The 24,938-nt window shown below is 43.4% G+C and overlaps 1 protein-coding gene across 1 annotated transcript in view; it reads left to right on the top strand.

Moving 5' to 3' along the window:
* Positions 1-446: 446 nt before the first annotated feature.
* LOC124620170 (limbic system-associated membrane protein-like) overlaps positions 447-24,938 on the top strand; it is a 65,506-nt gene continuing 41,014 nt past the window's right edge. The window contains exons 1-3 of the mRNA XM_047146840.1: positions 447-601; positions 2,962-3,207; positions 23,327-23,463. Coding sequence (XP_047002796.1) covers positions 447-601; positions 2,962-3,207; positions 23,327-23,463 — 538 coding nt within the window. The remainder of the gene's footprint in view (positions 602-2,961; positions 3,208-23,326; positions 23,464-24,938) is intronic.

The following is a 24,938-nucleotide window of genomic DNA, read 5'->3' as shown; positions in this document are numbered from 1 at the left end:
GCGAATACTGTCTACAAAATGTGTCGCGAGTACAGTTGATAGCAAAGAAGTAATAAATTAAAACGTCATAGTTCATGTGTCTATTTCACTGAATAAACAGCTAAAATGTAGTAAGCTATAAACTTGTTTCCTTTCATCATTTTGTGGGAGTTGTTGCAAGTCACTTAGTGCTCTCATTCTCAAATACTGTGAGAAGAAAGTTTGGGTATTCGCTCGTCTTGAGCTACACTGCTTTTTCACCCCCACCGCTTTGATAGGTAAGTGGTTCTTACCTAGCGACAGTAAGCACAATAATTAAAATTTGTTATTTGGTATCCTTGCAATTTAAAAGGGCAATAATAAGACGGAGGTATTACAGTGCTTAAAACGTGTTTGCTCTGCCCAGGAACCCCAAACGGTTTCAGTCTTTTTGCGCAGAGACGTAACCTACTGCACTGTTTAAGAGCATGAGGTTTCTGGCGAGTGGACTGGATGACACGGAACAGGGGGTGCAGCAAATGAAACAGCAGGACGCACTGGTGGTGAGAGAGACGTCGAGAGCAGCGGCGGCGCCAGACGGGCTGGCGGGACGTTTGCACAGCGCAGGCCGCCCGGATGTCGAGTAATCCGCGACACGGCCTGGCGACCATCCAGTTAATCTAATATGTATGAAAGCCAAACGCCGGCCTGATGGAGTGCCGCCAGCAGCGCGTCGCTGCCAGTGGGGCAGAGCGCCGTGGACGCCGTCCAGAAAGGTCTCCATCAGCGGATTGGACCCTCACCACTGGCGGAGCCGCTAGCGCCACTCTTGGCGCTGTCTTTCCTAGCGTTCTTCGCACGTCCACTAAAGAATCGCATCTGCGCGTATACTCTGCAAATTACACTACTGGTCATTAAAATTGCTACACCACGAAACTGAAGTGCTACAGACGCAGAATTTAACCGACAGGAAGAAGATGCTGTGATATGCAAATGATGAGCTTTTCAGAGCATTCACACAAGGTTGGCGCCGGTGGCGACACCTACAACCTGCTGACGTGGGGAAAGTTTCCAACCGATTTCGCATACACAAACAGCAGTTGACCGGCGTTGCCTGGTGAAACGTTGTTGTGATGCCTCGTGTAAGGAGGATAAAAGCGTACCATCACGTTTCCGACTTGTAGCCTATCGCCAATACGGTTTATCGTATCGCGACATTGCTGCTCGCGTTGGTCGAGATCCAATGACTGTTAGCAGAATATGGAATCGGTGGATGCTGGATCCCAACGGCCTCGTATCACGAGCAGTCGAGATGATAGGCATCTTATCCGCATCGCTGTAACGGATCGTGCAGCCACGTCTCGATCCCTGAGTCAACAGATGGGGACATTTGCAAGACAACAACCATCCGCGCGAACAGTTCGACGACGTTTGCAGCAGCATGGTCTATCAGCTCCGAGACCATGGCTGCGGTTACTCTTGACACTGCATCACAGACAGGAACGCCTGCGATGGTGTACTCAACGACGAACCTGGGTGCACGAATGGCAAAACGTCATTTTTTCGGATGAATCCAGGTTCTGTCTACAGCATCGTGATGGACGCAACCGTGTTTGGCGACATCGCGGTGAACGCACATTGAAAGCGTGTAGTCGTCATCCCCATACTGGCGTATCACCCGGTGTGATGGTATGGGGGGCCATTGGTTACACGTCTTGGTCACCTGTTGTTCGCATTGACGGCACTTTGAACAGTGGACGTTAAATCTCAGATGTGTTACGTCCCGTGGCTCTGTCCCTGCGAAAGTCTACATTTCAGCAGGATAATGCACGACCGCATGTTGCAGGTCCTGTACGGGCCTTTCTGGATACAGAAAATGTTCGACTGCTGCCCTGGCCAGCACATATTCCAGATTACTCACCAATTGAAAACGTCTGGTCAATGGTGGCCGGGCAACTGGCTCGGCACAATACGCCAGTCACTACTCTTGATGAACTGTGGTATCGTGTTGAAGCTGCATGGGCAGCTGTTCCTGGATCTATGCACCCAAATTATGTGAAAATGTAATCACATGTCAGTTCTAGTGTAATACATTTGTTCAATGAATACCCGTTTCTCATCTGCATTTCTTCTTGGTGTAGCAATTTTAATGGCCAGTAGTGTATTTTTAGTGCATGACAAATGGTACAGCAGGTTATTTTACATGTGGCTTGGAATCTCACTAACTGGAATATAACTGTCTTCAGTGATAAGTCCCGCTTTCAATTCAGCCCCGAAGATGCGTCTTGAGAGCCTCCGGACTGCAATGGGATACCAACCTGACTGTCTTTCACCATGCGGGCTGACAACCGCGGTTGATGTTCAGGGGCGCCATTTATTTTCGTAGCAGGACCCCTTTGGTCCCCATTCGCGGCACCTTTACAGTACAGTGGTACGTCGACGATATTCTACACCCCGTTTTGTTGCCCTTAATGGCAAGCCATCCTGGACGTATATTTCAGCAAGATAATGCCCTCCAGTACCCGTCGAGAGTTTCCACTACTTGTCTTTGTGCTCGTCAAAACCTACCTCGGCAAGCTAGGTCACCGGATCTCTCTCCAGTCGTGAACGTGTGGAGCATTATGGGTATGGCTCTCCAACCATCCCGAGATCTTGACGATGTAACGCATTAGTTGGACAGAATTTGGCACGATACCTCTCTGGAGGACATCCAACAATTCTATTAACGAATGCCAAGGCGAATAACTGCTTGCATGAGGACCAGAGGTGGACCAACACCTTGCTCAATTTGTGAATCGTTCTCCTGAATAAATCATCCAATTTTTCTGAAATTGTAATCATTTGTTTATCTGTACAAGTACCTCACATCTACAGATTTCCGTTCAATTCGGATAATTCCTTCGTGGTGCGACGTTTATTTTTTTCTTAGGATGTAAGTATTTACAACTCACAAGAAAGCTATCAAGACTGCCAGGCAAAGATCAGGTGTTTATTTTCTATCAGCTGTGGGTCTGATGTGTTGTGGGAGTGCCCGTCAGTGTTGATTCAGCTGCAACACGTTGTGACTGGGTTTTGTCGTGTTCCAGGGACGGCAGCTGGCGACACGTCCGACTTCCATCTGTCGCCGAACAAGAGCGAGCCAGTTGTGCGGTTCGTCGACGAGTCATACGTGGTTACGTGTGTCAGCCGCGGCGGCGAGCAGATGAGCTGGCTGGGGCCCGACAAGGGCCGCATCTACGAGAAGGGAAGGTGAGTCGTTCCTCGCTGGCCGCAGTTTCGTTCTTGCAGATAAGCTCTGCCCCCTTTTGTATTCGAACACTGCCTCGCACTTGTGATGCAAATTCATATCTCTAACCCTAACTTACTGCTCTTGCTGCTATGTTTATAAACTAAGCTCACCGGAGAAAAATACTGATCACCCGCTTGAAAGGTAACACTGGCCACTATGGAGTGTACATGGAGTAAAACCGGTATCAATCGGTCACGTGATCTCCACCGCTGACGGCACTGATGTGGTCTAGATGTGGCAGTCGGTTGTATGGAGTCAGATCTGTAAATTGGGTCAACGTGAGGGCGTAACAGAGTTACGGAAAGGACGTACTTTATTTAGGCGCGTATCCAAGTGGCGTGTGGTTGGGGGAGGAGGGTGCGGGTGGAGTGGGGAGTTAAGGGAGGTCATTTTAACAACAGCGTTTACATTTTACTTACACTGCCTGATCGTAAGCATCCAGAAACCCCTGTATAACACGGAATAGCCGGTCGGGTTGGCCGAGCGGTTCTAGGTGCTACAGTCTGGAACCGCGCGGCCGCTACGGTCGCAAGTTCGAATCCTGCCTCGGGCATGGGTGCGTGTGATGTCCTTAGATTAGTTAGGTTTTAGTAGTTCTGAGTTCTAGGGGACTGATGACCTCAGAAGCAGAGTCCCATAGTGCTCAGAGCCATTTGAACCAACCATAACACGGAATTAACTACTAGATATCACGAGAGAGAGTGTCGTGTAGTCTGTAGAGGAGCATTAACAGTAGAATGGGTCTGTCAGGAGAGCTCCGGGACTTTCAACGTGGACTGGTGTCATCTGAGTAACAAATCAGTCGCCGGCCGCGGTGGTCTCGCGGTTCTAGGCGCGCAGTCCGGAACCGTGCGGCTGCTACGGTCGCAGGTTCGAATCCTGCCTCGGGCATGGATGTGTGTGATGTCCTTAGGTTAGTTAGGTTTAAGTAGTTCTAAGTTCTAGGGGACTAATGACCACAGCAGTTGAGTCCCATAGTGCTCAGAGCCATTTGAACCATTTTTTGAACAAATCAGTCAGGGATGTTTCAACCCTTCTAAAGTTGCCTAGCTATGCGGTAGGTGATGTGATTGTGAATTGGAAACGTGAAGGAATGACCGCAGCTAAACCAAGCTCAGGCAACCTCATGTATTGGCAGAAAGGGGCCGTAAAGCACTGCAGACGTTGTTGTATAAAATCACGTAAAGTCAGCGGAAGGAGCAACTTATAGGTTCCAAAGTGCTAGCAGCAATCCGTCTAGCTCTCGGACAGTGCGTAGGGAGTTGAAAAGAAAGGGGTACAGAGGTCGAGTAGTTCCCAAAGAGTTTTATATTTCTGCAGTCAATGCTAGGCGACGCTTGAGGTTGTGTAAAGAGCGAGAGCACTGGACAGCGGATTACAGGAAACGTGATCTGGGGTGATGGAAATGAGCGTTTGGCGTCATTGGCCGGAAGGCCCCTTGCGAGACAGATCCGGCCGCCTTGGTGGAGGTCTTATTACATTCGACGCCACATTGGGCGACCTGCGCACCGGATGGGGATGAAATGATGATGATGATAGCACAACATCCGGTCCCTGAGCGGAGAAAATCCCCGACCCAGCCGGAAATCGAATCCGGGCTCGTAGGGCGGCAATCCGTTATGCTGAGCACTCAGCTATGGGGGGGGGGGGGGGGGGGGGGGAGAACATTTGGAGTGATGACTCACACTGTACCCCGTCGCAGTCGGAGGGAGCGGTTTGGTTTTGTGGTTGCCTGAAGAGCGTCGCCTGCCACCATACGTAGAGCCGACGGTGATGTATTGAGGAGCTGATGTTACAGTATGCGGTTGTTATTCTTGGTTAGGGTGAGGTCCCTTATTGCGCTTACAAATACACTAAATGTGGAATGATATCAACACATTATCAGCACTGTGTACTGCGTAGAGTAGACAAACAGTATGGAGACGATGGTTGTTTGTACCATCATGTCAACGTACACTGTCATAAAACATCATCTGTGAGACGATGGCTTCTGGACAATACCATTCCCGAAATGGACTGATCTGTGATGATGATGATGATGATGTTTGGTTTGTGGGGCGCTCAACTGTGCAGTCATCAGCCCCTGTACAAAGAACCCATTTTTACACAGGCCACTTTCTTTCACAGTCAAATCCAGCCACTGTCACGAATGATGATGATGAAATGACGAGGACAACACAAACACCCAGTCCCCAGGCAGAGAAAACCCACAAATCGGCCATGAATCGAACCCGGGACCCCTTGATCCAGAGGCAACAACGCTAGCCACTAGACCACGAGCTGCGGACATGGACTGGTCTGCCCAGACTTTCGACCTGAACCCAATGGGACATGCCGTCTTTGCTCCAGACCCGGGAGTGAAAGATCTCTACCTTCTCTGATTTCGGCTGGTGAGAAAGAATGGACAGAAGTTCCCCCACAAGCATTCATATACCTAGCTACAAGTGTTGCCAGCAGAGTTCATTCCGTCACGCAGGATAATGGTCTACACACCCCACACTGTTGTCCTATGATAGGTATTAAGATACTTTTTATCAGACAAAATATATTCGTTTCCAACTTTCTCAGGTAACTTTCGGAAAATAAAGTACCATCAAAACTTTTAGCCTCTAAAAGTGACAAGGAATGTAAGAAATTACAAGCTATGTTGGACACAGAACACATTTAATTTGGTTTATCGCGGCCTGGCCGACTGCAGAGAATACTGCAGCCAGATAAAATCGCCCATTCTTGACATGACTGTATGTGTTGCCCACAATAAATACTACACGCCTCATGAACTTCTGTGTTACAAGACCCCACGATGACAGCACAGATCTGTCGAAACCGGTAATCAATAACAAGATTTACTGGCGATACTGTTGTTCACGATATTTCGGAATAATATGACAGTTCAGCCTACCCCCAAAAGTTGGCACAATGACAAATGTATAAAACCACAGTGAGTTGAGTGAGGCAAGACAGAAGAGGAAAGAGCTTCCACCAAGAAAAAAATAACAGCCGCTCTGAAATATAAATCCTCCCATTCTGTGGCCACGGTGGAGCAACCGTGATATATTTTCAGAAGGAAAAACAGTCCTGCTTCACGAAGCTGGAAACGACTGAAAAAACACCCTTTCCCCTCTTTACAGGCTCACATAGCATTGAAAAACATAGCGGTAAGTGAGTAATGTTTCTACTGAGGGCCTACTTCTGATTTCTATAGTTTGCAAATTATGACCTCGAAGTAATGAGAGTTTGTTGCTAAAAGAGCGGTTGGACAAAAATATGGAAACACCATTAGAACTGCATACTTGAACATAAATGCAGATGCTACCCAAGCCTGCAGGTTGCGCTGTTGTATTTGACCACCAATGGCACCTTTGTCGTGTCCTCAATATGTCGCAAACATTAGTCGTGGACAGAACTGTGTTCTGTATAGTTGTGAGTTCATTATGTCGAAGCTAAGTAAATTCGAACATTGGCAAATTGTTGACGCCGGCCGCTGTGGCCCAGCGGTTCTAGGCGCTTCAGTCCGGAACAGCGCTGCTGCTACGGTCGCAGGCTCGACTCCTGCCTCGGGCATGGATGTGTGTGTTGTCCTTAGGTTATTTAAGTCTAGGGGACTGATGACCTCAGATGTTAAGTCCCACAGTGCTTAGAGCCATTTGAACCACTTTTTAAATTATTGACACTCATATGGTGGGTGTTTTAGTAACCAAGGAAGCCAAAGTGTTTACTGTTTCAAGAGACACCATATTGAAGATTTAGATCACACACAAGGAAAGGGGAAAAACATCACCCACTGAGTCAAACGTGCACAAAAGTATGTTCAAATGGTTCTAATGGTTCTGAGCACTATGAGACTCAACATCTGAAGTCATAAGTCCCCTAGAACTCAGAACTAATTAAACCTAACTGACCTAAGGAAATCACACACATCCATGCCCGAGGCAGTATTGTAACCTGCGACCGTAGCGGTCGCGCGGTTCTAGACTGAAGCGCCTAGAACCGCTCGGCCACACTGGCTGGCCAAAAGTATGTATTGAGTGATCGTGACAGACGGTCTTTGAAGAACATTGTAACGAAAAATAAAGGATGACAGCTGCACAAATCACTGCAGATTTGAATGTCACACTCGCAAACCCTGCCAGCACCAGAGCAGCACAAAGGAAGCTCCATAAGCAGGGAACAGCAGAGCGAGAATTCCAAAACTACTCATCAGTGATTCAAATGCCTAACTAGAAAACGCAGTGTCGAAGCCATATGGCTTGGACTATGTAATAACACAAGAAAGTCATTTATCCAGATGTTCAAATGGTTCTGATGGTTCTGAGCACTATGAGACTCAACATCGGAGTCCCCTAGAACTCAGAACTAATTAAACCTGTTCAGAATTTTCAGCCAAGGTTAAATCCCATGAGTGAAACACTGTGGGAATTCGGCGATGATTTGGGCCCAGAAACCAGTATTGGTTGAGATGTGGGCCAGTCTGACTCCCCATCGGCATCTGTCTGCTATGTAGGAGTAGACACTACGGGCAGTGCTGCATGTGGTTAAGTCCGCGGAGAATTCCGTGACCGATAGATGCACAGACACCAGGGCACACGTGGGGAGAGTGGTAGTGGTGGGGGCTGCGGGCAGGCGCTGTAGGGCAAATGCCGAGCGCTGGAAGGGAAGAGCCAATCTAAACTGAAGCCTACGCTGATATTTTTTGTACATATTAAGCGGAGACCCTCCACGCCCACATTTTCATGGTGACCATCAAAAAGATCTGTCACCTCTGCTTCGGGTACCATCTAAAAAGAATTCTGCCGAAAATGCAGCAATTTATTTTCGCCTGACTTGTTAACCAGAGAATTGTCGCGAGTAGCAAATTTTGAGTAAGACCTACACATTTCTCTTGTTGCTATGTTTAAATTTTGTTGTTCTGCCGAAACACAGCGGAGTTTACACAATCTCACCTCCCTAACATGTTGTGCAGACGTAATTGCGGGAGAATTCTGAAACATAGTTTTATTAAACTTATTTAGTGAGAAGGTGAGGAAAAGAAAGATCAGTATAATGTGAAAAAGCACATCCTCAGTGCAAAATAAACGTGTAATGTCTTCACTTTGATTTGTTTCAAAATCTATAGCATTACTCATTTCACCAGCCATCGATGGCCCTTAAAAATTACAGTTTTTCATCAAAAAAGGCTGTAGTTAGTGGAATAACACTGTAGATAGTGACGTGTTGCGTGATAACCATACGGCAAAATACTCTCCTCTATCATTTGCCAAAGTCTCATTTCAGTATCTCAGACCGTTTATGAAATATGAGGAATGCTGCGGATATCTGACTCTGGTTTTATCGCTGGCGCGACGCAACCGCAAATTAGTGTGCTACGTCAGATCAGTTTTCTCGAGATTAGTGACAGATGGAGACTTCCGCCCGGGTCTAAAGAAAAATGCAACAAACGGTGAAATTTTTCTGGGTTTATTACCGCATTGTCAATATGTAAAACTACCGATGTTTCGGCCACTGTCGCAAATGACCTCTTTTTGTAGACAATGACCTTTTTTTGTAAACAAAAACACCCTGAAGAAGGTCACTTGCCACAGAGACCAAAACGTCAGTAGTGTTACATACTGACAATGCTGTCACAAACCCAGAAAAATTTTATTGACTGTGAGAATGGCCGCGGAAGCCTACTTTTAAAAATGCAACATGTTAGCTAAATTTCATACGTAATATGCACCAGACGCAAAATCATATTGACCCCTATTTTTCATTGCAAACTTTTCCGAATTTCGCGCAGTGTCTTACTTCCACGTAAACATCACAGTAGCTACGACCATAAACGAAATGATGGGCACAGCATAATGAACTTGACACACAAAGCTACAAGTAAAACAAAAATGAATTTTTTTTCGAAAATTTTCTGTAAATTCGTTCGAGAAAGATTGCAGGGCGTCCGCCTCAATTCTGTCATCGCCGCCTGGCCGAGAGTTGGCGGATAGTGTTGGCCTCCCCTTCTGAACAAGTGAATGAACTCGCCAAGCGCTTTGGACGAAAATTGGTCACCACACGTCGGCAATCGTATCATGCGCGGACTCTATCACGCATTCTGACACATCATTCAGCACTTCTTCACAGTGAATCAAGCGTTCTTTCAAATTTTGGATTGCAGCACTTGCGTTGATCACACGATCCTCTAAAATCTGCACATTGTCGACGGGTTGTGCGCAAACCAATGCCTTTAAATAATCCACAGCCAGAAATCTAATGGATTCAGGTCCTCTGAATGGGGAGACTATGCTACTGGGTCTCCTTGACCAATCCATCGCCCATGATATGTTGCGGATAGGTACTATCACACTATCCCAGAAAATGATCGGTGATCCAGCCTGTAGAGGCAACACTCATTGTCTTTTTGGAATGATCAGTGATTCATTACGCAGAAATCAGTGCTGGCCGCTGTGGCCGAGCGCTTCTAGGCGCTTCAGTCCGGAACCGCGCTGCTGCTACAGTCGTAGATTCGAATCCTGCCTTGGGCATGGATGTATGTGATGTCCTTAGGTTAGTTAGGTTTAAGTAGTTCTAAGTCTAGGGGACTGATGACCACAGATGTTAAGTCCCATAGTGCTTAGAGCCATTTGAACCATTTTTTTAAATCAGTGATCCACAGCACCTGTTAATTTGAGCATGGATCTACGGGTCTGCCACCAATAGTTCTTGCTCATACATTGATACTGAAATGATCCTCATGCTTCACTTGCTCGAGGACGGCTGCTGCATCTGGATCACGGGGTCAGGTAATCATCATTTCATCATCATCATACTCATTTGTGACTGTGGCTAGATTGGACTGTATAGAAAAGTTGGAGAGTCTAAAAATTGGGAGTCTGCACAGGCGCAGATGACCACACAGTTGATTGCACCTCAAACCAAACATCATCAACACTTGCTCGACGACTAGCGTCTCCGTAAACGTGTGTATTAAAGCCTGCATGCACCACAGAACCTACACATTCCTCGTCAAAAGTAAAATGGTCATATCTCAACTTGTATTGGTTTCCAGGTGTGTAATTATATGAACTTTTCTCCAACTTTGGCCAGTACTACCTCCTGCAGGCCGGCCGCAGTGATCTAGCGGTTCTAGGCGCTCAGTCCGGAACCGCGCGACTGCTGCGGTCGCAGGTTCGAATCCTGCCTCCTGCCTCGGGCATGGATGTGTGTGATGTCCTTGGGTTAGTTAGGTTTAAATAGTTCTAAGTTCTAGGGGACTGATGACCACAGATGTTAAGTCCCATAGTGCTCAGAGCCATTTGAACCATTTTTAAACCTCCTATAGGAGCATGTGACACCTTTTTTCATACAGCTTGTACACCCACTGGCACCCGTCAGAATGCTTGTTTCTGCTTCAAGATGTTATCCAACAAGGGGACGGCGCCAACACATTATCATCAATTGTGTCTAGATTTATGGTATATGCAGAACTTCACCAGAAATAAAAGCGAATGAAGAATTCCAGATGGAAGTGTTTAGAAAAAAAAATGCAATTTTGACGCGTGTTGTTCGAGGTATGTGCCGCTTATATTAGCTTAGTTCCTAGGCAGCGGCTGGAACAGCGGGAAGATTACTGAACGGTGATCTGTACATCTTGAGGTGAAACCTCTGTGCGGAAACTTTTTCTTTATTTTCAGTTTTTACGCCACTTACATTGCAAATAAACCGAAATAATGCTCAATAAATTGTATTTATAGATCTTTTCATAAAACGCACGAAAAGAAATGTCAAAGGAAAATTCGGGATTGCAAATAAATTTCCAGGACAAAATTGTTCTTCCAGCGTCCATGAGAATTCTGCAAGTAGCTTTCAAACAAAGGATTGTATTAAAAGTTTACAGGATTTCGTATCCCCTTTGTTTTATTTTGAGCTCCGAGCAGACTGCATCAAAACATCTTTCATGTACACATCACAGCAATCCTCGCCAGTATTTGATGAAATGATCCATTACACGTGCTTTTCTGCCAAGTCATGCGATGAGATGAAACCTTTTATGAATGCAAACCAAGTTTGTTTTTCTATAGAAACTTCAGAACAATCACGTAATTGTAAAAGTGCGATGTTTATAACGCATGCTAGATATCAATAAAATTACTGCTTCCCTTGTTTATGCGAAGCGTAAGCCTTTCACTGACGTAGAAGAAACAGATGGTCCAGTAACGCGGTCAGTGTTTGACAAAGCACCGAGTGATTTGAGCTCAAACAAGTAAGGAATGGTGGAGGATATACCTTCGGAGTTAATGAAATCTATAGGAGGTGTAGAAAATAGAAAGTTATTTCAGTCGGTGTCAAAAATTTGTGAAGTGCGTTACTTACAACCATATATCCAGAAAGACGTTATCATCACATAACTAATCAACGCACCTGTTGATAAATGTGAAAACTGTCAGACTGTAAATATGAGTAAAATTTTCTCGAGCTTCCAGATGCGTGAGCGGTTAAAACACCATAAGCTTTCGGCCGAATCGCCTTCGGCCGCTGTCAAGTGGCGACTGTCGTGAGCTTATTGTTGCTGTTCTATACGACGCTGCTTAAAAGTGTGCACAGTCTCTCCGGCACAAAACTGTCTACAACTACACGGTCTTTTGTATGTCCCTGGCGATCTGGAGCCTACATCACCTTCCAAGAGTTGTTTGTTGGAGACCTGAAGATGAACTGCTTTTAAGCCTTTTTCGGAGCAGGCGTATCTTTCCTGTTACTGAGAAGCAGAAATGCAGAAATACCCGCGTATTCCTTTATCTTACAAGTCTTCGGCGAGATGGTTTGAGAAATTTGGCGGTTTTGGAGCCGTTTTCTTTTAACACTTCCCTCTAAGAGACTCAGTTTCCACGGCTGGTCTCTAGAGTCTGAAACGGCTTCCGTTCGATGCACCAAGGTCCTAAAAACAGAATGTTTCTATACTGGATGATGGTAGGTGGTAGCTGGTAGCGTGCAGATATCTGTCCCTATGGGTGATATTTTGATAAAACATTGTGGTTGAAACACCCTGTAGTTTTTCGGCGGAAAATTATGTCAAGGAACGGTACAGCCGTCAGGAGTTAGCACTAGTAGTGGGCAGAATATACCAGGGTGAGTCACTGTTGCCACCAAGAATAACTCCGAAAGTATGACAAGAGCAGAAAAATTTGTGGAACGAAAGTTGCATAGCACAATGGTGTGGGGGAGGGGGGGGGGCATAGTATGACGTTGTTAGTTTTTTGTTGCTACGTGGGGGTCGCTTCAGAGATATGAAGGTCAGCTTTATTTTTGTAGGCCGGCCGATGTGGCCGAGCGGTTCTAGGCGTTTCAGTCTGGAAACGCGCGACCGCTACGGTCGCAGGTTCGAATCCTGTCTCGGGCATGAATGTGTGTGATGTCCTTAGGAGAGTTAGATTTAAGTAGTTCTAAGTTCTAGGGGACTGATGAACTCAGATGTTACGTCCCACAGTGCTCAGAGCCATTTGAAACATTTTTTGTTTTGTTTTTGTAAGTGGGGTGCTATGGTTTGGTACTTATTTTCTGATAGGGGCTATCGAGACGAATTGAGTAATGTATAACAGTAAGGTCTTTGAAGGTCAACGAAGGTCACAAAGGTGTCATGAACGTCCATTTACAGAAGGTGTTCGAAGTGAGGACCACTGGTATCCATGCAGTGCTGCAATCTTCTTATCATGGATTGGGTGGTATTCCTTATCACATCGGCACTTATCGAAGCACATGCTCTGACAATTCTCTCTCACATATCTTATAGTGTAGTTGGAACGTATTTATAAACAATGTCTTTTACGAATCCCCACAAGACAAAATTCAGAGGCGTAAGTCTGGCGAACGAGCCAGCCACGACATATCTCCTCTGCGTCCAATCCAACGATTTGGGAACTGTCTCTGCAACTCATTTCTAACCATCAGAGAGAAATGTGCCGGACACCCATCGCATTAATACTACATTCTGTTCCTTGTTCCTGAAGGTATTTCTTCCAACAACAGACCTAATGTTTCTTGCAGGAATCTGGTGTACTTCCTACCATTAAGATTTCCTTCGATGAAATAGGGGCCTAGAATTCTGTCCTGCAGAATGTCACACCATACATTCACTGACCACGGTTTTTGGCGTGCAACTTGGTGCAGCCAACATGGATTTTCAGTTGCCCAATAATGCATGTTATGCAAATTAACATTTCCGTGGTTCATGAATGTAGCCTTGTCGGTAAATAAAAACAAATTAATAAATGCATCATCCCTCTGAATCTGAAGTTCAGCCCATCGGCAGAATTCAATGCGACGCATACAATCCATACCAGTTAATTCTTGGTGGAGACTGATACAGTAAGGATGATATTTATGGCGATATAGAACCGAACAATACTACTCTGGCTCATGCCAGAATCCCTTGCAATTTGACGCATCCCGAACCACAGCGGCAAGAGTACCAATTTCCGATTCATCGTTAGTAACTTTCCTTTGCCGGATATGTTCACGATGCATTAAAGATCCAGTTGTTCTCAATTTATCAAACACATATTTAAATTTACGACGAGTATGGTCGGTCCGTTGAGGATATCTTTCAGCGTATAAGTCTCTAGCTCTCTCTGAATTTCGTTGGCATTCTCCGTAAACGAGAAGCATATCGACTCTTCTTCGAAGGAATACATCATTCACATTTGCTTGATTCGACGATACTAGTCTTACCGTTCCTATTAGTGTTGTACATCGAAACCGTCTAATGGTGTTTACATGTCAATGGCACATTAGATGGGTACGCCGTATTCGGGGAATATTTACTATTTGCACAATATGCAAGAGAGAATTGTCACAACATATGCTTCAATAAGTGCCGAAGTCATAAGGAATACCACTCAATCCATGATAAGAAGATTGCAGTACTGCATTGATACCAATGTCATCACTTTGAACACCTTCTGTAAATGGACGTTCATGACACCTTTTTGACCTTCAAAGACCTTACTGTTACACATCATTGGATTCGTCCCGATAGCCGCAATCAGAAAAGAAGTACCTAACTGTGGTATCCCATTTAGAAAAAGAAAAACTAAGTTGACCATATCTCTGACGCGACCCCACTTAGCAACAAAAAACCAGTCATATCATGGCCCCCGTTGCCCCATGCAACTTCTGTCCCACAAACTTTTCAGGTCCTATCATACTATCGGAGTTATTCCTCGTGACAAGCCGGCAGCTGTGACCAAACGGTTTTAGGTGCTTCAGTCTGGAACCGCGGGACCGCTACAGTCGCAGTTTCGAATCCTGCCTCGGGCATGGATGTGTGTGATGTCCTTAGGTTACTTAGGTATAAGTAGTTCTAAGTTCTAGGGGACTGATGACCTCAGATGTTAAGTCCCATAGTGTTCAGAGCCCTTTGAACCATTTTTTCCATGTGGCAATAGTTTGTGACTCACCCTGTACAGCCGGCCGGAGTGGCCGTGCGGTTCTAGGCGCTACAGCCGGGAACCGAGCGACCGCTACGGTCGCAGGTTCGAATCCTGCCTCGGGCATGGATGTGTGTGATGTCCTTAGGTTCGTTAGGTTTAATTAGTTCTAAGTTCTAGGAAACTGATGACCTCAGAAGTTAATTCGCATAGTGCTCAGAGCCATTTGAACCATTTTTCACCCTGTACAGTGTGTCATGAGGGACGCGGAAAACATTGCATTCATAATGCGGAAACGGAGCGATTTATATGAAGTCCAAAAGTGGTTTATCTCTTCCATTTGTGCAAAGGGTTAAAACATTTCCGAAAAGTCTAAGTTTTTTATACTGTTCGCGTGCATGGTGGTGCACTATCCAAAACTGGCGACAAGACAACTGTGGTGCACTATGGGCCACAGGGAACAGGAGTGAAAGATGGCTGCAGAGACGTGTACAGCCGAATAGACATGTTGCGTGACTGAGTGCCCAAATGAACCAAGGGGCTACCAATACCAACCGTGTCTCTTCAACTACCGTTTAGCGAATTTTGCTGTGTATGAGTCTCCACAGCAAGCGCCTGGTTCACGCCCTCATGCTGAATGCTCTTCATCAGCGACAAAGGATGCAGTTTGAACGCCAATACCCAAACTGGATGCCCATTGAGTGGCGACTGATGCCTTTTCAGATGAATCACGTATTATGCTCCATTGGACAGATGGCCATTGGTGCTGAAGACGTAAAACATCTGTCGTCTGAAAACAAATTGGGGGGGGGGGGGGGCGAGTACCATGGTCTGGGTAATGTTTTCGTGGCATTCCCTGGATGATCTCGTCATACTGGAAGGCACACTGGATCAACACTAGTAAGCGTCTATCCTTAGTGACCATGTCCACCCCTACATGCAATTTCTTTTTCCTCAGCATGATCGCATCTACCAGCAGGAAAATGCAACGCAGCTTGCGTGTACATGCGTGGTATGAGAAGCGCCAGGATGAGTTTACCGTACTCCCCTGACCACAAACTCCTTGGATTTAAACCCAATCAAACATCTATGTGATCACCTCGAGTTGGCTGTTGGTGCCAAGTATTCTGAACCGAGAAACCTGGCACAGATGGCCATGACGCTGGAGACAGCATGGCCCCACATCCCTGTCAGTGCCTTCCAGAGCCAAACTGATCTCTTCCTGCACATCTCGCAGTGGGCAGTGCTGCAAAAAGTGGTTGTTCATGCTTTTGGTAGGTAATCACTTTAGTATGACTGGACTGTATATATCCTTCTACAAGCCACAAACGTTTAATTCAGCTGATGAAATCGTCATACTCTTGATCTCGCAGTGGGCAGTGCTGCAAAAAGTGGTTGTTCATGCTTTTGGTAGGTAATCACTTTAGTATGACTGGACTGTATATATCCTTCTACAAGCCACAAACGTTTAATTCAGCTGATGAAATCGTCATACTCTTGATACGGTGCAGACTGTGACCAATGGGAGGTGTAGGGAGGCTGGCCGCATGTTTTCTGCAAGTCTGTCAACGACCTAATGATGTGGAGAGTTACGTGTGGGACAGTCTGTGTTTATTATTCAACAGCTGCATATAGACGACTAGAGGTTTTTGCGCCTAAAAGTTCAGTCTACGGAGGAAAATTAGAGAAAATTTTTCTACAGTGGTAGGATAAAGTGTGATGAACAACAAATAAAAAATCCTTACCGCTATTGGGTGAACGTGGGTGGTGAGGGGGCATTTAAAGGTCGCATTTTTACGTTGCTCTGGAACATCTCGAAAACAGAGCCTTCTATCCAAAATGTTTTACAGTACAAAACTGAACTGCGCTGAACTTCCTACAAAAAAGTTCCTTCATTTTTTTCTCAGGGACTAATAGTTGCAAGGAGTGGAAAAAATACACAGTATTAAAAATAATATTTCAGTAGTATAAAATTTATGTTCAGTTTTAAATAAAGTGGGTCAATAACAAATATTAAATGTGTGCACCACACCTCAGTGCAGGATAACCGTACGAAAGGATTAATAGTGGTCTGAGGGTGAAACAGGGTGGAAAAGAGAGGATGGAGGTTAGAACTTTGAGTGAAGATAGGTCACCAGATTGTGTTCATGCACTTCCATCTTCTATATGTATGCAAACTGAAGAGTGAGCGTGCTATTCCCTATACTCTCTACCCCACTACATCACAAAAAGCAACTACTGGGTATTTCGGAAAGTTATATCATACCTCCTGCAGCTTACCTTAAAAATAATTGGTGGCACAGTATGCAAACATGCCCAGATGAATTTATTTTCCAGAAAGCGTATTCAGTGTACTTGGAATACAGATATGAATTAGTAATAATACCAACACAAAAAAGCATGAGGAGAGAATCTACATAAATCTCTGCACAGTGTTCTACACTGTTAGACAGGAAACTGACTGCTTGTCATCCCTTTATTTTTTATTTACATGTCAAGTTCTGTAGGACCAAACTGAGGCGCAGATGTCCAAGGTCATGGAATGTGTACATGACATTACAACATAAAAGTAATAACAGATCATAGATAAAAATAAATGTTTATGAACCCAAAAAAGTCAGTCCATACATTTACGTAAACGCAATCAACAATACAACAAGAATCAGCTTAATTTTTCAAGAGGGTCCTTGACAGAACAGAAGGAGTGACCCATGAGGAAACTCTTCAGTTTCGATTTGAAAGGGTTTGGATTACTGCTCAGATTTTCAAATTCGAGTGGCAGCTTATTGAAAATGGATGCAGCAGTATACTGCACGCCTTTCTCCACAAGAGTTAAGGAAGTCCGATCCAAATGCAGGTTTGATTTCTGCTGAGTATTAACCAAGTTAAAGCAGCTTATTCTTGGAAATAAGCTGACATTGTTAACAAGAAATTACAGTAAAGAATATATATATTGAGAGGCCAATGTCAAAATACCCAGACTCCTGAACAGGGGTCGACAAGAGGTTCGTGAACTTACACCACCTGTTGCCCGAACCGTTTCTGAGCCAAAAATATCCTTTTAAAATGGGAAGACTTACCCCAAAATACAATACCATATGACATAAGCGAATGTAAATAAGAAAGTAGACTAAGTTTCATGTCAAATGATCTCTCACTTCTGATACCATTCGAATACTAAAATGGCAGCATTAAATCTTTGAACAAGATCCTGAACATGGACTTTCCACGACAGCTTACTATCAATCTGAACACCTAGAAATTTGAACTGTTCAGTTTCACTAATCATATGCCCATTCTGTGAAATTAAAACGTCAGGTTTTCTTGAATTGAATGTTAGAAACTGTAAAAACTGAGTCTTACTGTGATTTAGTGTTAATTTATTTTCTACAAGCCATGAACTTAGGTCATGTACTGCACTATCTGAAATCAAGCCAATGTTGCACACAACACCCTTTACTACCAACTAATGTCATCAGTAAATAGAAATATTTTAGAGTTACCCATAATACTAAACGGCGTATCATTTATATAAATAAGGAACAAGAGTGGCCCCAACACTGATCCTGTATGGCAGCTGTAATGCTCTTCTGGGAAAAGCAGCTTCCTCCAGCATGACTGCTGCTCGCTTTTCTGTTTAGACAGGCTATACTCTCCAACATTTCCTGCCCAATTCTCTCATGTGAGTAGATGGAATAGATCCTCTACCCTTAGTGTTCATGCAATGACATTCTTTGCAGTTGATTTAGTGCAGTTTGTTTGCAGTTGTTAAACGAGTTATTACATAAAAAAGCTTCATGGCCAGAGCTGTCAAAAGTGTACCACATTGCAGAGCCTGTCCCAAGTACAACAGACTGGCAAAATGTATTTGACAATGTTGATTACATTGTCTCCACTATCAATGACTGGAGTATTTTTCACAGCATGAGTGGTATCAAATGTCCCACCCTCAGAATTACCAACATCTGAAGAGGCATAAATTGGTTCCCTCTGTAACAGGAATAGATCACCTAGATCTTATAGAATTTCAAAAATTTCACTGTAAGTCAAGCATTGCATTACAGCAGATCACTGTTCTAGACTTGAACATGGTCAGTCTTATTCCATCAGGCTTACTGATACACATCGTGCTGGATATACTGTGTAAGTGTGGTAAGTGGTACCATCAGTGCAGTGCAGCCCACTCTACACGTGCCAGCAAAAGGAGAGAGTCATGCAATCTAATAGTAACACAATTAATGGTGAGAGAAGTGCAGTATCTTTCTGGCCATTCTTTAATTCACCACCAAGTGTCTACATCTTGGCTACACAGCTTTGCAATATGTTGTCAACAACAGACAGCAGCAAGATGCCACATTTATCAGTTCAATCCCGTTCTTTCCCACCAACACTGCATGGGTTACTGACAACATCACACTTACACATTAACCACTTCTCAGCCACTGTTTATAGGAACACTTTTTATGAAAAAGGTCATTTAACAACTGCAAATAAGTACTCATTTAATAAACTAAAAATAACTCCACTTCATAAAGACAAGCTCAGTGGAATTATTTAGTCTACTCACATGAGAGAATTGGACAGGAAATGTGGAGGGAGGGGTTATAGACTTTCTGTAAAATGGAAAGTGAGCAGCACTCATGGTGGGAGAAACTGCTTTTCCTGGATAAAACATTACAGCTGCCATGCAGGATGACTAACAATCAAATTCCCCTCTAACAGTGTAGAAAAGTGTGTAGAGATGCTTTTCTTGTGTCAGTTTTGTAACTCCATTCAGCAACTCATATCGGTATTCAGTGTCGTTTTGACAGACTTTGTGTAAAATACACACCCCCCTCTCCCCCCTTGCCACAAAGCTGCAGTTTTTTGTCACTGTTGTTAAAGTTGTATGCAGAAGAAGTTGTAAACCAAGAGAAGGCAAATTAAGAGAAATAAGAGGGTATACTTTAACAAGTATGATACAGACCACATACCACATTCCATATAGTGACAATGAACTATTTACACAGGCAGAGGAGAATGACCCATACAAGTCCATTAAAACACTTTCCTCCTACAGCTGTAAAGACAAAGAATGGCCTCTGTTCCAAAACAACAGTTCAAAGGTTCTAAGTGTCACAAGAGGAGTTCCATTACATCCCATACTTAGGACTGTGATGTTTATAAACTAAGTAAGTGGCTTACCCAGTTCTGTGCCTTGTAAATCCATATTCTAGGCAGACGACACTAATTTGCTTTTTCTAGAAGAGGTTCGGAACACCTAAAGCAAGAAAAGTGAAGAACTCTTCAAAATACATAAAATATCCTTTGGAGACAAGTGCAAATTACTCATTCTAAAACTGTAAATATTTGTTTTACTCTGTAGAGTAATGAGAATGATAACTAAACTCCTTCAGAAAATTACAGACACTATATATATGTACTATTGCTAACCAAACTTACAACTTGCGTAAATGACAAGTCATTGCTTAACTCTTATTATTATTTTTTATAGCCACCTGACCAATAGATTGCTGTTATGAGGCAATTCCTCAGTTCTGAAAGCATATCCCAACTGAGAAATCACAAACCCTGAGGAACATACTTTTAAAATTAGAAATACAAACTATTACATCCACTTACATACTAAGTTGTTTGGTGAATGCCGAGATTAACCTGCAGAAGCACAAACAGTGAAGGTCTATACAAAACCATGATCCAAATCACAGGCAGACAATTGAAATCATAGTTATAAGACTTAAAAACAAGAAAACAGTTATCTCAATAGGAATAATGAGTTGCATCACTGAATGTCTTCAGGAACACTAAATAAAGATGGGTCAAGCCCAAAGCTTTGTACACTACAGAAGAATTTAAAACTTGTGATACAGTAATTTTCTCTGTTACACCTGCTGTCTCTCCAATTGAGAATATTATTGATATGTTTTCTCTGTGTTGATTTTCTCATAGTTTGAATATGTGCATTGCCTACCAGTGTACTGTACTATCCATTTGTAGTTCACGTTACTTACAGCTCATTTATATTAATATATTGTTAACATTGATGTCTTATCATGTAGATATGTATTGTATGTATGTGTATATATCATGATAGTATCTCTTATTTCATGCAGATTACAATTATGATGACTATTGGCAACATGTAGAATGCTCTGTGATGGATAAATATGAGGTTTTGGGCAAAAGCCATTGCAATCTCTTTTTTTTTTTTCCTTTCAGGTATTTGGATGAATAACAAACTGCTATTTTTCGCATGGAAGCTATGCAGGCATGATGTGTATTCATTACAAAAGATGGCTCTGTGTTTGCTGGTAGTAGCTCAGAGAGTGCTGTGAAATCAGATCAGCTGCGTGGCAAGCATCGTGCAAGATGGTTATAATACATGTTGAGGTGCATGTATATATCAAAATAGCCATTCTCCAAGGGAGAAAGGCAACAGAATGTCACAGTGAACTGTAGCATGGTGGGTACAAAAGTTTCAACAAGGACTTTTGCAAGAGAGGGCAAGTGACACTGAGAAATGCCCCATCCATGGATATTGCAGACAGGGCTGCAACTGTGAAAAATTGCTTGGTGATGTGTACCACATGACCTGACAGAAATTCAATGGTAGATGTGATATGTAATATGTTCCAATCACCTAACACACTGGTAGCAATGTACAGCAGCCACTTCCTGTCATGAATAACCACCATTGATGAATTCTGGGCCATTGCACATGAACTGGAACTCAAATGTCAATCTGTGGAGTGCTGACATATTGGATCACCAGGTGAAATTTATCATGATTGTCACCTATGACATCAGGGGCATTATTCTGTGCTACCTCATTCTACATGTCAGTATTACAATGACTTCCTGTTGTAACAGGTATGACATGATGTTCAGGAAAAACATCTGGATCTCACAAAAAGTGCAATCGTACTACACAACAATAAAAGTCACATAAAGACATGTGTGCACAGCAGCAATTGCAATGTGTGGAGGAGAAAAATAGGAGCACCTGCTGCACTCTCCTTGCTCTTCATCCTGTGACTTTGATCTGAAACGAAAGTGAAGGAAACACTATGTGGTAGGTGGTTTGTGACATGAGAGGATGTTGCCAGTGCTGTGCAGCCACAGATGACCTGATTCAAACATGATAAGTCAAATAGCAATGCAGACGGTATTCAGCACCTCCCACACTGTTTTCAGCATGTCGTGAACATTGGAATAGAATACTTTGAGATCAGTTTTATCATGTTATCTGTATGTGTGCTGTGCTCTAAACATTTTGCACCATGAAACCAGTACTGCCCTGTATACAGCTGCCATAAATATGTGAGGCACAATGTCCACATGTTCTTCAGAGTCCACACATGTAGCTCCCATCTCATCTTTTCATTTGAATGTGCCCCATTTTCCAGCCAACTGGTATCTGAAAGAAAGAAAAATAGTTGAAATGACTTTTGCCACAACTGTTATAAATAACTGTCCATGTGGCAGTAGCTGTCTGTCATGCAGTGTGATCTATTGACATATTTGTCACCTCTTGAACTTTCATGGAACAGTACTCAGCAGTGTGGTGGTTTATTTAAAAGTGCCTGCTGCCAGACAGTAACAGTAGAGGAGAGAGAGCAACAACATTAAAGTGGCAAGAATATGTCCTAAATATCTTAATTACTATTTTCTGGAGAATTTTTCTCTGTCTCATATAAGGCAAGAAACAAAACTGTAGTTTAGATCACTGACAAAAACAACAAGACTGACTAGGAACCTCTGCTTGAGTGCTAGAAATCAGTCTGAGAGAACGCATCCATTTCTGACATGTATGCAGCAAAAACTGTTGTCAGCTGACAGAAAGAAGCAGACAGGCCAAAAATTGGGAAACTTCTCTAATCAGCGGGAAGAACATCCTTGGACGGAAACAGGAAGATAATTAAGAGAAGGAATACCAAAGGGAAAAGGCAAAAAGAAAAGAGGATATTCTAGAGCAAATATAAATGTTGTTCCTAAATAAGGGAATTGCTCACAGCTCCTCAGAAAACTGATCCTGCAAAAACAATGCATTTGCTTAAAGTGTATATCTGATTTTGAGGATGACTGGATACACTGTGATTAATATATGAATGGTGGCATGAAGACAGTGTGGATGAAGATGTAGGATGTTAACTTTGTGACTATTGCTGAAGAATTTCAGGTGTGAGCTTTTGAATGACTATATGCTTACTCTTATCCATTGTGTGAATAAAAGTATGAAATTAGCATATGTTTACTCTTAATTTTGTTATGTCTATTTACTTTTACAATGATTAATATGGAAGAGCTTAAATGGTACATTGGTGTATAAATAGTTGGATCACAATAAAAGATTAAGTACGTATCCACACTTTTTTACTTAATTGCATACTCTTACCCAAACCTCCCTTATGTGAATATACCTCAGTACCTCTCATAATCTCCATACCCTCAATTTCAACATTAGTGAGCACCTCTGATTATCATTAGAGCAGCAAATCCCCTCCCAATTTCTTCTCCCATCAAAAATTTGTGCAAATATTCCTGTACCAGAATGTAAGCTCTCTACTAGGTAAAAGGTAGGCTGGTGCCACATCAAGTTAATTTTAATTCAGAAACAGCTGTATGTTCTTAGTATTCAGTTAACATTTGTAAAATGTCTATATTGCCATATTTTTAATTTCAGGGTACATGTTGAAGGTGGAAAGGAGACACTGTCACTTGTGTTCTCCAGAATTGAGAAGAAGGACAAAGGAAAATACACATGTGTCTCTCGCATACAGGGGCAAGAACGTTCCTTACACTTCGAGCTGTTTGTCTACAGTATGTGACCAAGCCTTTTACATTTCTAGCAATATGTTTACTAACCTTATTTGTTCTTTATTCTGTCAGGGACTGTATCCTGAATTTTGTTCCTGTTGTCCAAAATCACCATGCACGTATCATAAACAGTGAATGCCCCATAACACTCCTGTAGTATGCCTGATGTTATTTTCCCATCTAACAATTTCTCCCTGTTGACAACACACTCCTATTTGCTGGCAAACCTCAATTATTTTTTAAAAAATTCTGACCTTTTACATGACCATTCATATTCATAAATGCATGTTGTATTTAAAGAGATGTGAAACAGTACTTGAGTTATGGCTCATCGTTAACAAGTAATTGCTTCCCCACAGCTAACAGGGTGAGCTTTCTTTCCTCCATTCGAGGTAAAGCTCTGGTGTTCACACCAATATATGGCTGATAACTGTATTACACTTTGCTTCAAAAAAAAAATAACAAAAAATCACAGTTACTGGGATTTAGAACATGAATGTGTCAGTATAGTGGGAGCACTCTGAAAACAAGAGAATGCATCAAGCAAATTACTAACCTCTTATGCCAGTGTGGCAAAAGGTCTTTCTTCCAAAATAGGAAACACACACACACACATTCACACATGCACAACTCTCACATACACATGACCACTGTCTCCACGCACTGGAACCAAACTGCAGCCGCATTTCCATCTACAGCAGTCTCTTTGTGTCAGTAGTGGGTGTAAGGTGGAGACATGGGGCGAAGAGGGTAAGGGATGACAGGGCAGAGGCGGGGGAAAATGCTGTGTTGCTTGTGGGAGCATGCAGGAATGTAGTACGGACAGGATAGGGCTTCTTAAGTGCAGTGTTGGAGGCTACACAGAGGGGAGGGGGGAGAATGGAGGGGGGAGTGGGTAAGAAGTACAGAATGGGAAAAGTCTAATGATAATGTTGGTGGGATACAAGGAGTGTCTGGTGCTGGAAAGAGAGCAGGGAAAGCAGGGGATATGTGGATGGCACAGGTTGTGGGGTAGTCATTAAAGTGAAGCACATCATGTTAGGCAGCATGTAGTGGTGTAGCTGTTCCTTAGCCACAGTTTGTTGGTGGGCATTCATGCTGAGAGACAGTCTGTTAGTTGTTATGTCCACATACAACTTGGCACAGTGGTTGCAACTTAATATGTAGATCACAGGACAGCTTTCACAGGTAGCCCTGCCTTTGAAGGGATAGGAGATACTTGTGAATGGACTCGAGTAGAAAGTGGTGAAGGATTAATGGAGCAGGTTTTGCAACCAGCTTTATTTAAGGAAAATGAGCCATGAGGCAATGGGTTGGGAACAGGGGTAGAGTAGGGGTGGACAAGGATACTGCATAGGTTCAGTGAGTGGCAGAATACCACTGTGGGATGGGCAGGGCAGATTGTGGGGATATATTCTTCATTTCAGGGCACAGCAAGAGGTAGTCAACACTCTGACAGAGAATGTCACTCAGTTACT

This window comes from Schistocerca americana, chromosome 6 (genome assembly GCF_021461395.2).
Source record: "Schistocerca americana isolate TAMUIC-IGC-003095 chromosome 6, iqSchAmer2.1, whole genome shotgun sequence".
Lineage (NCBI taxonomy): Eukaryota > Metazoa > Arthropoda > Insecta > Orthoptera > Acrididae > Schistocerca > Schistocerca americana.
The sequence above is the reverse complement of the archived record's forward strand: the minus strand, read 5'-3'. Positions and strand labels throughout refer to the sequence as shown.